This window comes from Larus michahellis, chromosome 5 (genome assembly GCF_964199755.1).
Source record: "Larus michahellis chromosome 5, bLarMic1.1, whole genome shotgun sequence".
Classification (NCBI taxonomy): Eukaryota; Metazoa; Chordata; class Aves; order Charadriiformes; family Laridae; genus Larus; species Larus michahellis.
In genome coordinates this window covers 16,278,053-16,293,579 of record NC_133900.1, presented here as the reverse complement: position 1 = coordinate 16,293,579, position 15,527 = coordinate 16,278,053, and the positions used below count along the sequence as shown (strand labels likewise).

At 39.2% G+C, this 15,527-nt stretch overlaps 1 protein-coding gene across 1 annotated transcript in view; it reads right to left on the bottom strand.

Moving 5' to 3' along the window:
* MGAT4D (MGAT4 family member D) overlaps positions 1 to 15,527 on the bottom strand; it is a 36,365-nt gene that overhangs the window by 3,929 nt on the left and 16,909 nt on the right. The window contains exons 6-11 of the mRNA XM_074588507.1: positions 13,984 to 14,097; positions 12,608 to 12,683; positions 7,249 to 7,360; positions 6,189 to 6,319; positions 2,252 to 2,359; positions 1,043 to 1,236 (exon numbers count right to left, since the gene is read on the bottom strand). Of these exons, the coding sequence (XP_074444608.1) occupies positions 1,043 to 1,236; positions 2,252 to 2,359; positions 6,189 to 6,319; positions 7,249 to 7,360; positions 12,608 to 12,683; positions 13,984 to 14,097 (735 nt within the window). The remainder of the gene's footprint in view (positions 1 to 1,042; positions 1,237 to 2,251; positions 2,360 to 6,188; positions 6,320 to 7,248; positions 7,361 to 12,607; positions 12,684 to 13,983; positions 14,098 to 15,527) is intronic.

The following is a 15,527-nucleotide window of genomic DNA, read 5'->3' as shown; positions in this document are numbered from 1 at the left end:
GACCAGTTTTGGGAGGAAGTGTAACAACAGTGAAGGAGTTTTCTCTCTGAATGTCGTTACAGAGATATGGTAATTATGGTAATTGGTGTCAGAGACATTCTCCTGGAACCATATTTCTTGCTAGGTTGCTTTTAACTCAGATCTGTTCTCCAATCCAACAGAGAGAGAAGAAACTTTGCTTCTTTTGGTGCCAACCTCAGTTTGTACTGTTTATAGAGTAAGTCCTTCTGAAAAATGCTTCCCTATCTTAAGCTACAGGTGTCTTTTCCTTTCAAAGAAACCCAAGTTGAATGATGCAAGAACACAGAAGACAGTTTTACCTTTTAGAATCAGAAAAAGATTCAAGGTGGGACCTGGCTGTAGATCCAAACACGTGAAGTGAGAAGTCTGTCTGTGACCCAGGTGTTCAAGCTCTCATTACGGGCAATAGAGATATATGAATAGCTCTCTCCCTTCCACTGAGTCTATCAAGTAGGTCTCCATCTGTCATGTATACGAGGAGCTTACACACCTACTTTACGTAGACATCTCTACTGTAAATACCTACGTTGAAGTCTCTGAATCTTCAACTGAATCCCACCTTCATTAATTCACTCTTCATTATTTCCCCACAATAGTGATATTTTCTGTTCGCTTTCACCTACACTGATAAGTGTCAGGTCTGGGACATGGTCTTTGACTTGATTGACATCATGCAAACAGCCTTTCTGTTGACAACTATAGAAATACAACTTTCACTGACTCCATTGATGAAATTCATTAGTTAAAATCCTTTGAGAATTATCATAAGAGAATGTAAAATATTTAACTGAAGAAGTAAAAGGAAAAAAAATTAAGAAGCTCTCTAATTACTAATGAAGAAATATATTTCAGGAGGGGAATTCAAGAGGGGGAGAAGATAAATAGCAAATCATGTATTTTTTGGTCAGTAATGAGTCTATGGTTTATGTGAGCAGTTGAGCACTGGTGATTCTGAACACACTCAGTCATTTCCAAACTGGATATACATAGGCTTCCATATTCCATATGATGTAATACTTACTTTTCAACTTTTAATGGATTTAAAAAGGTGAAGCGGATGTAGTCCCCTGCCACTGGAGCTGAAGCCCAAAAACAGTCTTCTCCTTTATAAATTTTTTCCAAGGTATATTGCTGGTATATTCTTAGGCTTGTATCCACTTTTGCAGGAGGATTATTATGTGCTTTATGTAGCGCATTTTTGCCAAAATCTTTATCCTGTTGGATATAAAGAAGTGTAATTTCATTCATACAATGAAAAAAAAGTGCTCTAATATCTTGACTTACTACAGGAAGCTATTCCAGAAAATAATTACCTCAGTGTCAGAAAATCTACAATCTACTTTTAATAGATTTAGAAAAATGTTACAATAGATTTTCTAAGGGAAATAGAATATTCATTTCCATGTAATCAACGTTACAGTTTGTAGACAGAGCTGTATTGATTATTTCTCAGTTGCCTAAATTTAAAAATAAACTTCTCCACACTAGCCTATTTCATAGTTCTCTACTATGCCTTCTGCCAGGACATCTGATATTGGTCTCTGCGAAACGCTACGTGAACCTCCATTCTGATCCAATACAGCAATTTAAATGATCTTATGACTAATCTAAATGGCACCATCAGGACATCCCTGAAGTCTGGTGCTTCACTGCTCTTGTCCTTACCAAGTATGTGGTAGATCCACTGTTTGCCCTCCAAACTCTCCCTAAAAAATCTGTGGCCATCACGACAGCCACACCCTTGTCCTACCAGTATACCTTCTTCTTAATAGTCCCTCGTATTGGGATTGTGGACTATTACAGAATCATAGAATCGTTTTGGTTGGAAGAGACCTTTAGGATCATCAAGTCCAACCACTAACCTAGCACTGCCAAGTCCACCGCTAAACCATGTCCCTATTTGGCCAAAACAACCCACCATAGCTGTTTGTGTTTGTACCATGCAGAGCACATGAAACCTTGTTCTGTGAAGAGGGTTCCTACATCCCATGAAATGCTACTATGGTACGAGCATTCAGATTAGAGATTCCGAGATGTTTATGCAGAGGCAGTGTCCCCAATCTGCAGTGTAGATGCCAGATTACTATTCTCCCCCAAATCTGTAAACCAGCGTTCTTGGATATGGAAACACCATCTAAAGCCAAAGATGCAATGCTTGAAACTGATTTGAGAAACAAGTCAGAACACAAGAATATAATATAGAAATATGACATTAATTACTTATCCTTACTTTCAAATTCTGTATCTTCCCAGCCAATGATGAATAAATTCCCACGTGCTGAAATAGAGATGGTTTCGCACGGATACGTAACTTTACTTTTTCTTTTTCACAGTGTATCTGGAAAGAAAGTAAAAGGGAGAGAAGTTTTATTTAAATACAGGAGAGACAAACTAAGTTCCATAAGGCAATTTCATTGTGTAGTTGAGGGTATGGGTCCAGGTTTTTTAACCATATTTTAAATGAGTAATCCTTAGATTAACGGTCACCTTATTTCAAATACATTGTTTCTAGACCTAAACTTGTAATTCCAGTCATGGTGCTATGTAGATTTCAAGGCTCAATCACCACTAATTCAGGGACTTCAGCACTGTATACCATCAGTTACACCTCAGAGTGACAAGTGGACTTCAAATCTGAAACTGATTTTTTTAACTGTTTCTGGCAAATTTCATTTCAACTCTTGGCCTTGCCGTATCATTCTAAAAAAATTATTTTGACCAAAACTGACTTTCTCGAGATAGATTCTGGTTACATTTCAATCTTTGTCATTTTGGCTGTCTGCTATGTTTGAGAGGCTTATAATGTACTATACTATACTATGTTATGTATCTTTTATCTTACAATTCCATAAAACCCTTAGATACTGTATTTCAATTGTGATTTTCCAGTTTAGTACACTTTGTAATATGGCATATACCAGGGAATTAAATAACTGTAATTGGTACTAATTTCCAAGTTTCTTGATTTTTGAATGATAACAAATTACTTCTTTATGTGTAATTTTTGCTCTATATGTGTAGAGCATCATAGTTTGATACAATGAAGCAAACATGCTACAGTAATTAATGAGACATAATGAAGCATAATGGCATAGAACAGAGCAAAGAGCTGAAATGGGACTCCCTGGGTTCTACTCTCAGTTCTGCCACAGAATTATTGTATGAGTTTGGAAAATCATTTAACTTTTCTGTATCCCAGGTCTCACATCTTTAGATTTGAGAGGGTAATATGTTTACCTTTCAAGTGCTTTCAGTTCTATAAAAGAAAAATGTTACGTAAACTATATTAATGCCCTCTAAAGCTAGAAGTGATTAAGTCATCACTCAGCTGGCTTAAACACCAAAACTCATGGGGGATTTATGGTTTCCGCAGAAGTACTAATTACAAGTTCAAAACCACCTGGAAGTCTATAAAAAGAACTAAGTATTTTTATGTTTGTCCACAGCAGATGTTCAGCAAAACAATGTAAAAACACAATACATGCAAATTGATTTATTGACAGCTGCTTCTTTGAAAAGCATCCTATACTTTTGCTGGAAAAAAAATCATTATAAGAAAATTTGTGAACTTTCTACTGACAGGGTCTGCAGTTCATCCCCTATAATAAAGGTAGTCCCTAGCAGGTCTCCTTTCACACTATGGCAGCACTACCAAAACAGCTACTTATGGTAGCAGCTGAGAATAATCAGTAGCACAGGACTGGTGTGGTCATTTGTGCAGAAACCGAGATAAGGCTCCTCACTGAGTCAGGGCTCCCATCTTTGCAGCCTGCTAGTCCCCACTACACTTGATAGATAGATACCACTGCACGTGATCACAGAACCATACAATGTTTTGGGTTCAAAGGGACCTTCAAAGATCATCTAGTTCCAACCCCCTGCCATGGGCAGGGACACCTCCTACTAGACCAGGCTGCTCAAAGCCCCATCGAACCTGACTTTCAACACTTCCAGGGATGGGGCATCCACAGCTTCTCTGAGCAACCTGTTCCAGTGCCTCACCACCCTCAGCGTAAAAAATGCCTTCCTTATGTCCAATCTAAATCTACCCTCCTTCAATTTAAGACTGTTGCCCCTTGTCCTGTCACCACAGGGCCCTGGTAGAAGGTCTTTCTCTGTCTTTCTTATAAGTACTTTAAGTACTGAAAGGCTACAATGTGGTCTCCTGAGAGCCTTCTCTTCTCCAGGCTGAACAGCCCCAACTCTCTCAGCCTGTCTCCATAGCAGAGGTGTTCCATCACTCTGATCATTTTTGCGGCCCTCCTCTGGACCTGCTCCAACAGGTCCATGTCTTTTTTGCACTGGGGACCCCAGAACTGGATGATGGTTCACAGGAGGTAAACATGACGAAGTTTCTGAACGATGCAGAGATGTGATGGCTCTGATCATTACAAACTGTCTTTTCCAACTCGGTGAGCAAATGTAGCTGAATCTTGGTATGTTAATACTCGTGTGCCACATACCCATCACCACAGGATGGCACAGAAAACCACAAACAGGTGCCCTGTTGACCCTCCCGTGAGACACAGTGTGTGATCACTTAGTGACACTCTTAGTTGCTTGGAAAGGTGAAAGTGTGAGGATTTCTGTCAGCTTGCCTTCTCTGGCGCCTGTACAAAGTCCACCACTTTAATCTGACAAGCAGAGGAGGAGCAGCAACTGGGATCTCCATCCTTCCTCTAGCCTCCATTTTCCGCATTCTCAGGAATAGTCCCAGTAGGTCACACCACTGGTCATTGCCACCCATGTCCAGTGTGAGACTGACTTGTCTCATTATGTTTTTGCTACCCACAGCAATCGAAACTGCAATTGCAGAAGCGAAACTCACTAGAAACTTGCTGATGCCACTTTGCTTTGGCTTGGCTGGAGCTGACTCGCATAAGCTGCCTGCCTGCCTGCCTTTCAGGAACACAGCATCATTTTAGGTATTAATCAGGTCTTAGAAGCTAGAACAGTCATTTAAAAAATAAAATGTTTCATCTATCAGATGGAAGTTGGCACACATTAGACAGATTTGGAATGGGTGATGTTAACATAACAGTATCTTTTTTTTTTTTTATTCTGTTATCACAGGCAGGCAAAAACCTAAATTAAAGGTACTTGGTGCTCACTGTAACTCCTATGAGCCAGCCTAACCCATGGAGTAGGATCTCAAAGCTTACTCCTATCTGTATGAAGTGGGAACAAGACTCCTCAGTGGCATTACTAAGGGTAAAACCAGGGGCCTTCTGCCATCCCCAGGGGTCACCTCTGCTACGCAGTAAAACTTGAAGTTTGTTTGTTCTGCTCCCCTCAGTCTCCTGCTCGGCACAGCTCCTATCTGTCTCTTCGTCCTTCTTTATCAACACAGAAGGAACATGTGTGAACACCTCAAGTGGGGACTAGCTACACCAATCAAATACAACTCTTGAACCTTAAAAACCAAGAAGGAGCAGAAACTCTGGCCCTCTGGCCAGTCCTCTGTGGCACAGTCTGTTATACAAGAAGAGTGTGAGTGGTGACCAGCACCAAAAACTGGTGAGAGAAAGAATGCAAAAGGACATAAAGAAATACTTAATATTTCATTGGGCTCACCTGTAGTGCTAGACATGGCACCCGTTTCTTTCATTTTCAGTGAAAAGTATCATTTAGTTCATTCAACCTACACATTTCCCTGCATTATTTTTTTCAGGCAGTCATTTTTTTCCCCAGGTAGTAACAGATTTAAAGCAAAACACTTAAGTTCTGTTAAAGAGAGGAATTGGTATGCAAAATGCAGAACAACTGTGATTGTAAAATTGTACACTTTACTGACTTTCATATTAAATGGTCAGCAGAAAGTTATGAGAAGTGATAGTCCACATAGGCTTACATATTCAAACTTTTCTTTGGTGCTGCGGGGTTGCCTACGTGACTAGATGTGAGCTTGTGCTGTCCATGTTCTGAGCTGACAGAGGCAAAACAGCTCTTGTGGGGAAATCCAAATTTCTGTGAGTCAGGCCTCTCTGCATGCCCTAATGGGCTCAAACACCGTGCCACTCTCTGGAGATCTGCAGCAGATCTTTCCCCACAAATTCCAAAGTAAGTCAGGTTTGAGAGATTTCTATTCCGCTTTTTGAAAATAAATTATTTTGTCACTGGGACTGTTTGAATATTACTTATGTTCATAAATTCTTAGACATACTTACTGCATCCTTTTCCGGATTGCACACTTTAACCCAGAGCAGGTGGTCTATAAGCCAGTCTATGGGCTTATCTTTATAGAACATGAGAAAAAAATCCACTATGAGAGGGAGGTCTTCTGATTTAAACAATTTTCCTGAAAGCAAGATAAGAAATTGCATATTTAGATATTTTTATTGCTGTCCAAAAATCACCAGCTTTATGTTTACTCCAGCCTGAAACACATGGACGTAATTCTGATACTTAGTGGAAATTTCACACAGACTCCAACTTCGGAGATTTGGTTATCTTCCAGCTTGTTGGGATTTTGAAAAGATTTCTATTCCATGCCTGGAGATATTCTCTGATAGTCAACCAGCCGACTAATAAAGCATGCAGTTACATCCTAGTTCCAAAAACAAATCTGCCAGTCACCTGTATCAGTGTGACAGATTAAATGAAGCCTGGATAATTCCTCAAAATGCTAGATATGCAATTTCACTGGCAATAATACACTGAATATCTTTAAATTAAGACCCAGATATGAAAAATGTTGCTTTTAAAGACTATCGCTGTTCATTTAGTTCTCTTGCTATTTGTATTAGCAGATTCTGTTAGATCTCTCTGTTTGACCTAACACTTATATGGTGTTACCACAAGTAAATTGTATTAAAACCGAAGAAAAAAATACAAAAAGAAACTTACTACTAAAAATAATAAAACCCCTTCCCTATGATATGGGATGCATGTTTTGCTCCACAAAGGAAGAAGATTTTTTTATAGATAGTTCAAATTCTATTCTTGAAAGGAAAACTACATGCTACAGGGGCACATGGTGCCTTGAGGTAGAACAACCTGTTTCTTATGGGAACCCAACTACTAGATCCTATGCTGAGGAGACTCCGCATAAAAAGACAGTTTTAAAGAGCACAGAAAGTAAAAGACTTTCAGTGGGAGCTTTCCTACAGAACCAAGGAAGTTTTGATATGCGAGTCCTGCCATGCTTTGGAATGTAATTCCGAGTGAGACCTACTCGACCTACGCAGCTCCAAAGCCAGCTGACCCTGCTGAGGTCTTAATACTTACCAATAAATCCAAGCTGGGAGAACTCGAGAATCATCCACTCTTGGGACTGTTTAGCAATGAAGTCTTTTATACTTTGAAAATAATCAGATTTGGCTAAAATATCATCTTCCAGCTGTGGGGAAAAAAAAAGCCACAAAAAAAGAGAAGGCAAGTGGTAGTTTTATTGCTTGCAGAGGGGGTGGTGATGTTGCCACATGTAAGTGATAACTGCATTGTGTTTGATTGCTGTACAGTATGTACTGAAGCTGTGCCAAAATACAGTGCATTGCTGTTTAGTTTCTACACGTATCTCTGTTTCAGTAACAGTCATTAAATATTTATTTACAGGAGTGACTATTTACAGGAGCAACTATAACACCACGCGTGCTTCTCACTTTTTCAAGTAAGGGTGACTCCCTACCTTAAAGAGATCTCACATTAAGCAAAAAGATAGAGATTAAGGAATAAGACAGTAGATAAGCAGCAGGAGCAAACTGTTTGAAAAGAGAAGCGTCCAAATCAGATGGTTACAAGCTCTGTAGGGTATCCTGGACAGACTTTGTCATATGTAAAAGGTGACTGAGAAGAGCTGTGGGTGATTACTGAGATGCCAGTAGAAAGCAAGTTGTTTCAGGGAATACTGGTCGTGAAAGAAAGAACATGCTGTGAAGGACAGGCATACATAGAGCTTCCGAGGTGTTGTAAAGGCTGACAGTGAATACGGCAATAGAGCCAATGAAAGGATACCTGGAAAAGGAGACTGACATCTGTCAAGGAAATGGGAAAGGCCTTGGCTGCATTTTTTGGACGGCTTTCAGAGAAGAATGGGGGATCTGAAAAGCCAGAAGCTGTTCCAGTTACTAAAGCTGAGGATAATGACAAGGTTAGAGGTAATGACACAAAGGAAATAAATGAATTCCAGAAATAATTAAGGAGCAAGTAATTCAAGGTTTGAATTTGGTATGGCTGTGAAAAAACACAGGAAGAGGAGACTAAGCCTCCAGGAGAATGTTGGGGTGCAGCATAATGACAGAGTTCATTTGATCTAAAACTGCTGCACTTTCTTGGCCCTGGTGCTTGTCTGGTGGCACTGGAATCTGATTCAGAAAGCTAAATAAGTAGAAAATGAATGCTATGAGGAAAAAAAAATAATAAATGTATGATTTCCTGCTGGTTGTGCATCATCAGCTGACTCGGTGCAGAGTCAGCAGCAAGAGCATGAGAGCTGGCGCCCAGCTTTCAGCTGAATGCGGCCATTACTACAAGCGTAGAGCAGGCGGGGGAGAAATGCCCTGTCAACAGTGGACCCAGGAGGAAGTAGAATGAAGTTTGAAAGACAAGATTAAGAGCTCTGTTTTGACTCTGTCAGCTTTTGCTGATGGTAAAGATAACAAAAAATAGACAGATGGAGACAAACAGATCAAGACAAATGCTTATTAACAGATTCTGAGATCTGGGGATTGAGCTGAGGCGACGGTTATGCAGAAGAGAACAACAAAAAAAACTAAATCCAAAACACCAACTTACAAGAAATCTTGCATAAAATGAAATGAGCTAAGACTATCATTCCCGTAGCTCGGTGTAAAGGGAGAAGGGCAAGGAATCAGATAGTTTCAGAGAATCCTTAAAGAGAAATTGAGGGGCACCCAAAAAAGGACGAAAGGAGAGCGGAGAATCTCAAAAACGTAGTGAGACCACCATATCGAGAAACATTAGAAGAAAGCGTACAAAAGTAGTAAAGATGAAAAATATAGAGGCTGCACACAAGTGGGGGTGAATGTGGTTATGAACTGAAAGTAGTTTTGCATAGCAAGAAGTCTGAAACAGTCTTTTCTGAAGCTGACAGCTAAAAGTGAATACTGGAGTATGAAGTTTGATATCCTATGTAGCACAGGACATTAAAGGTTGTTTATTTAACCCTGTACCGAGCCCCATAATTTGCATTCAACTAAAGCACATCTTCTTGAAGAGCATCTGCCATTGCTTAGAGATTTCAGTATCAGTTCTTTTTCAGTAAGTTATACTATGTGTAATTATCCTGAACATTTAGTATGTGGTACCCAAATTCTGATTTGAATTTTTCTGACTTTAGTTTACAGACACTTGTTTGTTGTATGCTCTTATCTACCAAAGGAGATTGTGCAGTGGCTGTACGCAGCTGGGTCAGGAAGTTTAAGATATGAACTGTCTAGTCCATTTGCCCCATTGCCACGAGAAGGCCAGCAGAACACATGATTGCAGCTAACTTCCCTTCACTCATGAGTACTTTGGGATGAAAAAAGATACGGCACAATAGCAAGGCTATGTAAATTTCCGAAATGATAGACAATAAATGGGTTTCCATTAATTTTTCTTATGGGGGTTATCTAAGAGAAGTAACAATGAAGAAGCAACAAAAAAGTTGTAGCATACAATGAAAGTGTAGGCATCGAACTGGGAAGTATCTTCCTTTCTAAATTATATTAGGGTATTTTTGTATTTTGAATCACCATTTAACAAATTTGCGAAGACTGTTAAGCTGAAAAAAAATTATTCTCTCATTTTCCACTGAAAACAAACCTCCAACAGTTCATTCCATAAAGACACTTTTTTTTTTTTTTAGTACAAGCATAAAGAAAATTTCAGCTAAAAATGCACTTTCATGAAAGTTATTCCTTTTAGGAACACTACCACCTAACAGGTTTGATCTAGAGTCTAGTGGAGGGGAAGAAAAAAAAAATCAATACAAAGACTCCTAATGACTTCACAGAGCTCTTGCTTAGGCCTTAAACCCATTAGAGGAACACACTAGAGAAATTATAATGGTGGACAGATAAGTGCTGCTGGCAGTATATATTACCAGTATATACATATAAGTTATATATAAATACACAAAGCTCCCCCAGCCTCCACAAGGAAAAAGCTCATGAGGTAAAAAAAGCATAGCAGTAGTTCAGTTAACTAAGTTTGAAGTTTATCACAGGTTTTAACTGAAGATACTAAAAGATTTTTTAATGGCTGATTTTTGGTTCATCTGAGCGCTAATAGAAAACACTTCCCAAAAACTGCTGTATCTGAGTTTCTCAAAGATGCTTTCAGATTTGAAATGTTTAATCACTTCAGAATGAACTAAGTCTCTGTGGACACAAAGAAAAAATGCATCTCCTCACTATTAGGTTGGGATTCGAATGCCTGCTTTTATGGCTACGTTAAGATCCCATTATCTTGTTTCTGACATTATTACAAGTGTCTCAAGGAGCACTGGGGGACTCCAGGAAGTATAGCAAAAGTGGGAACAAGTATTTCAAAGTTCTCTTAGGTTTTTTATTGATTAAGAAAACTTCACAAAGAAGCCCGAAAGAAGCAATAGCCGATTAAGGGGGAAAAAAAAAAAAAAAAGACAGGCAAAGAAGAGAAGAAGAGATGCTTCAAGTAGAAGTGATGAGATGACTGATGTGATTTATTATCTTTTTTCAAAGTTCATGTGTGATCAGTAGGTAAGGTTCATCCACAGCATAACCCTGTTAGCCTCAGTGGACTTCACAAGCTACTTGCTTAAATCCTGATTCAGCAGTGTCCTAGAATGAGTCTTTACATGTTTATTCAGCTAAGATCTTGCATGGCTTATGATATCATGTAGACATCAAGAGTAATTACATATGTTTATCTTCTTTCAAAATTCAGAGGTTAATATCAGTCACCCAAATCATGGATGGTTCAGGTTGGAAGCGACCTTAAAGATCATCTAGTTCCAACCCCCTGCCATGGGCAGGGACACCTCCCACTAGACCAGGCTGCTCAAAGCCCCATCCAGCCTGGCCTTGAACACTTCCAGGGATGGGGCATTCACAGCTTCCTGACAAAACAGTAAATAAAATCTAATCTATTTCAAGTTTCCCCTAAGATTACTGAAGTAAATCTTTGTACCAGGCTGAAGAAAGGGATTTTTAGGTTATTTGCTTTCATTAGTATAGGGCTTCCAAATAGATGTAGATGATAACTATCTTTATGGCAGCATATCTTCCTTCTTTTCATCCATACTCTATGGAGAATTTTCCTGGGTGGACCAGCATCTGTGCTAGAGAAACAGCAGCAGGCTGGACACACAAATGGAGAAGCAGATATACTAGATAAGGATATGAGGAAAGCATAGTTTCTTTCTAAGAAAATCCTGAACATAGCCGTAACTATCACCAGACCATCACAATCCAGGCTTTGCTCTGAATAGCACAGTTCGGTCCTTATATAATGTCCCAGATAAGAGAACACATATTCACAAATTTTTTTAAAAATACAAACAAATAAATAAGTCATTTCCATGCAGACATGCATGCTTGGAGAACTTCATAATAGAAAAGGACATTAGGTGTCTGGCAGCACGCTTAACATTTGCCTTCACCATGTTTCCCATGCCTTAATGCTCTACTGCACTTAGTAAACTTGGGTACTGTTCTTAAAAATATACAAAAGTCACAGGAAAATACTTCATTTTCCAGTAAACCTTAACTATGCAATAGCAACATTTTTCTTTGCCTATGCCAAATTTGAGAACGGAGCATAGACTCTTGAGTAGCCCAGCTCAAACGCGTTTGTGCTAAATGCTGAACAGAATTGTACAAGATGCTGGCTCTTGTGGTCTTCTGCCTCTGGGAATCTCGTGATACACTTATGTGATACAGAGTCTGAGGCCGGTTCGAGCCGGAGGAGACCCAGGAAAACTAAGAACTAAGCAAAACGCTCTTCTGAGCTTTTTTAAAAACTGTGACATTCACGAGCTACATGAAATTTTATGGATCTGTTCCATTATTGAACAGTCATGATCAATTTCGGACTCTCTGGTCCTGCTTATCATCTTTATGGAGTGTAAACTAGCACAAATATACAATGATGGCTAAACCCTAAGCCTGAATGCATTATGATCTTCTTACATTCTAACACTCTAAATCTGGAGAATTTAGGATCTGTACCAACTTGCAGTTTAACCTTGTCTCCAGTATCACTATACTGGTATGCTTCTCTGTCTGTAAGGGGTTTTTGGTTCATTTTGATCTGGGCTGTAATCTGCACCTACCACCACTATTCTGTCTCACTGCGCCAAGTGAAAACACATTAAATTCTGACTTTCTTAACCTAATCAAATAAGGGTGTCATGCTGCAGTTACCTTGTTATTCAACCTCACAAATGGCAGGAAGGTAGAGGTGGGTTTAATCAAATAGTTCCTGGCTGCAAGATGTATACAAACACAGAAATATGTGGATGCTTGTAAAGAGCACAGGAAAAATACACAGAAAATGACAACAGATAGCTGTTTTTATTGAGGCCTTTGAAACAAATTAAAATTGCCAAAGCTAATAATCAGTACAGATCTATCGCAGCTACTTAATGATAATGTGAACATACCTGTAAATAAAATGTTCCCTTAGGTTGGGCATATAGCATTAAAAAGCTATAATCCAAATTCTGTTTAGTTCTCCACCTAAACATAAGCAGCAAATTCTGATAAGCTTTTGTGGGGGGTTGCAAGAGTTATTTCTGTAATAAAAGCATTTCTAATGCCCTGCAGTTTTTTCTCTACAGTAATATTGTAAGGTTGAGTATTCTAACTCATTAAGCGAATAAAAATTCCGCTATAATTAGTGTAAACATCTGTAAATTATTTGACTTTCCTATAAAAGTTAACATTAACTAAGCAAAAAATCTGATCTGTATCAATGCAGCCTGAAACAAAGCATCTAACAAGTATATTCATGTCAAATGACTTAAAGATTCTACTCATTATATTATGAACAGTACAGATCAACACACTGCGATTGTTTAAAGATCTAAAATCAAGTGCTCTTGATGATTAACAGCACAGAAAACAGGTTGATAAACTTCATTTTCAGGTTTAAATGTAAACACAGATTTTTTTTTCTACAAAGTACAGTCTCTCATTTTACCAGAGGATGAAGCTGATGTTTGATAATCAATGCTCAAAGATTAGAGAGTAATTTATCAGTATTTAATTAACATAAGTATATCTGATTCAAATCTAATCATATCTGAAACTTAAGTACGTAAACATGTTTGTGCTCTGAAAGATGTAAGGCTTGTCTATAAACACAATATACGTGCATACATACACTTGCTGATTTCCTTCAAGCTAAACTCTGGGTACTGCAGCTCTCTTGCTGCATTGCTGAGGTAACTTCTGATAAATAGTTGTCGTTGATCAAAAGAAGATTACTTTCCTCCAGTAGATCAATTTTATGAGGTTATAACCTCTGTCTTAGTGAATTTGGGGCACATGAGCAAAGGAAATCACCAGATAGGATATATTATTATCAGTAGTATAAAAAGTCCATGATCACCAAAAGTTAGGTTGTTAATTAAACCCACAGCAGTTGTTACTAGTTAGCTAAGGGGCCACGTGGGGTTTCCACTGTGTGTTCACAGAGCCTCTCCCTTACCTGTCACATAAAACATTTTCCTATTTTCTCCTTTACGACCAGATCATCTAGCCTATCCCCTCTCCTCATTATCCCTGTGGTTTAAAACCTGTGTTTTAAGTCTAGAGTCAAGACCCAAAGGAGAAGCCTTGGCTCTCACCCTCAAGCTGATGTGCAGCATAGCTTTTCTCAAGATCCCCTTGTGTAATAATTTTTAAAAAAAGCACACTTGGGGTCCATTATCTCTGAAATACGAAAACATTATCAGCTCCAACAATGTTGACTTTTGCAGAATTTTCCATTTTATACTCTTAGCAAAAGTTCTTAGGTTTTATACAGCTATCTTACCTTACTCTGTCCTCTGAATCCCCAAATGTTTTCTTCAGGTTGGAAAGATCTGGATAATAAGAAGCAGGAGGAGAAATAACCTCTAGGACTCCAGACTGGATTTCTCTGGGGAAGCTGTGAAGAGAAGCTTAGTGAGACTCCATTCCTCAAAAAGATTTTTGAGGGCAACCACGGAAAGCAGCTTCCCAGAGTTAGGTCTGCTCCTCCTTAAGTGGAATTCACAACTCTAGCAAAGAAACTTAGTCACATAGATTGTAAATTAGGAACCAAGAAGAGGTCTTTGACAACTGTCACAACAGGCAAGACTGTAACTCATCAAAGTCACAGAAAACATTGGAGGGAAGTGTGTCTCAGAAATCCTGCCCCTCCTGCATCTGTGGATTCTTACTCGTAATCCTGAGATGGTTGCCAAAACACAGCAGTAATTCACAACCAAATCCACTATCTAGAACTACACACAACCATTCCCCCTTGCATGAGAGCTCCTAGTTTCCTTTCACTTGCTCTAATTCTACATTCTAGCCAAAATTATACTGTCCTGGAGTGGGTGGAGGTTTGGTATGGGGAGTCTGGGTCTACTCTCTCTCCAAGGATTCAATTCTCCATTTAAAAAGTAATTGAAAAAATGTGTAATCAACTTTGAAAGCCAAACCTGGAAGACAAATCTCTCCCTTCCTCCAGAACATGAAAAAAAAAAAAAAAATTCATCAGTTTTGGATAGGTATAGGATCACTGACATAAGTTCTCAAAACTGAGCTCCCCATTTCCTATGACTAATGAAAAAAGGCTACCATTAAAAATTAATCACATCACAGTACAAGCATGCTTATAAAAAAGAAGCTCAGTCTTACTGTATAACACTGACAGAGCATCTACTCTGCAGCAGTATTTTCAAAAACCGTAACAAAATCATAAAAATGATCTAAGTGCTTAAGTTGCTATATGTATTGTACCTTGTGGTGCTCAGTGGTCCTGAGGGGGACCACCTTGTCCTCGCTGCGGTGCTCCCAGCCGAGCTAAACCCTCTGGAGGCAGGGGGCTACTGCTATGACTTCGGCAGCAGGCTCAGCCTGGGGAGCCTTCTCGGGGAAACCTGCACCCAAAATACACTCTGGGAGACCCCTTGAGTATAGCAGGACATGCAGCAAAGCCTCAAAAGTGAAGGAAAAGGGCAACCTCTCTGGGGATCTTGTTCATCTTGGACTAAGACCTCTCTTGTAGTCATTTAAAAGAAGGAGAGAGGGGAACGGCTGTTTCACTGCAAATACCGGCCAAAGTGAGGTTCCGTCAGAGTGACTAATTCACAAATGAGCTTGTGCACCAAAGAAACCAGCAACGCCAGTTACTGCAGCACCATGCAGATTTCACCTCTTGCTTCTTTCAGTCAGCTGCGCTTCAGGGCCTTTAGCCTTAAGGTTTTTCATGTGCACATGATGCCATAAATGTCTATGGGAAAGAATGGTAAGAGCAAGCAAAACTGCAGTGGCACTCAAGCCTTCATTTGATAACTCCTATATTAATTTGGCACAGCAAAGAATGCCCAT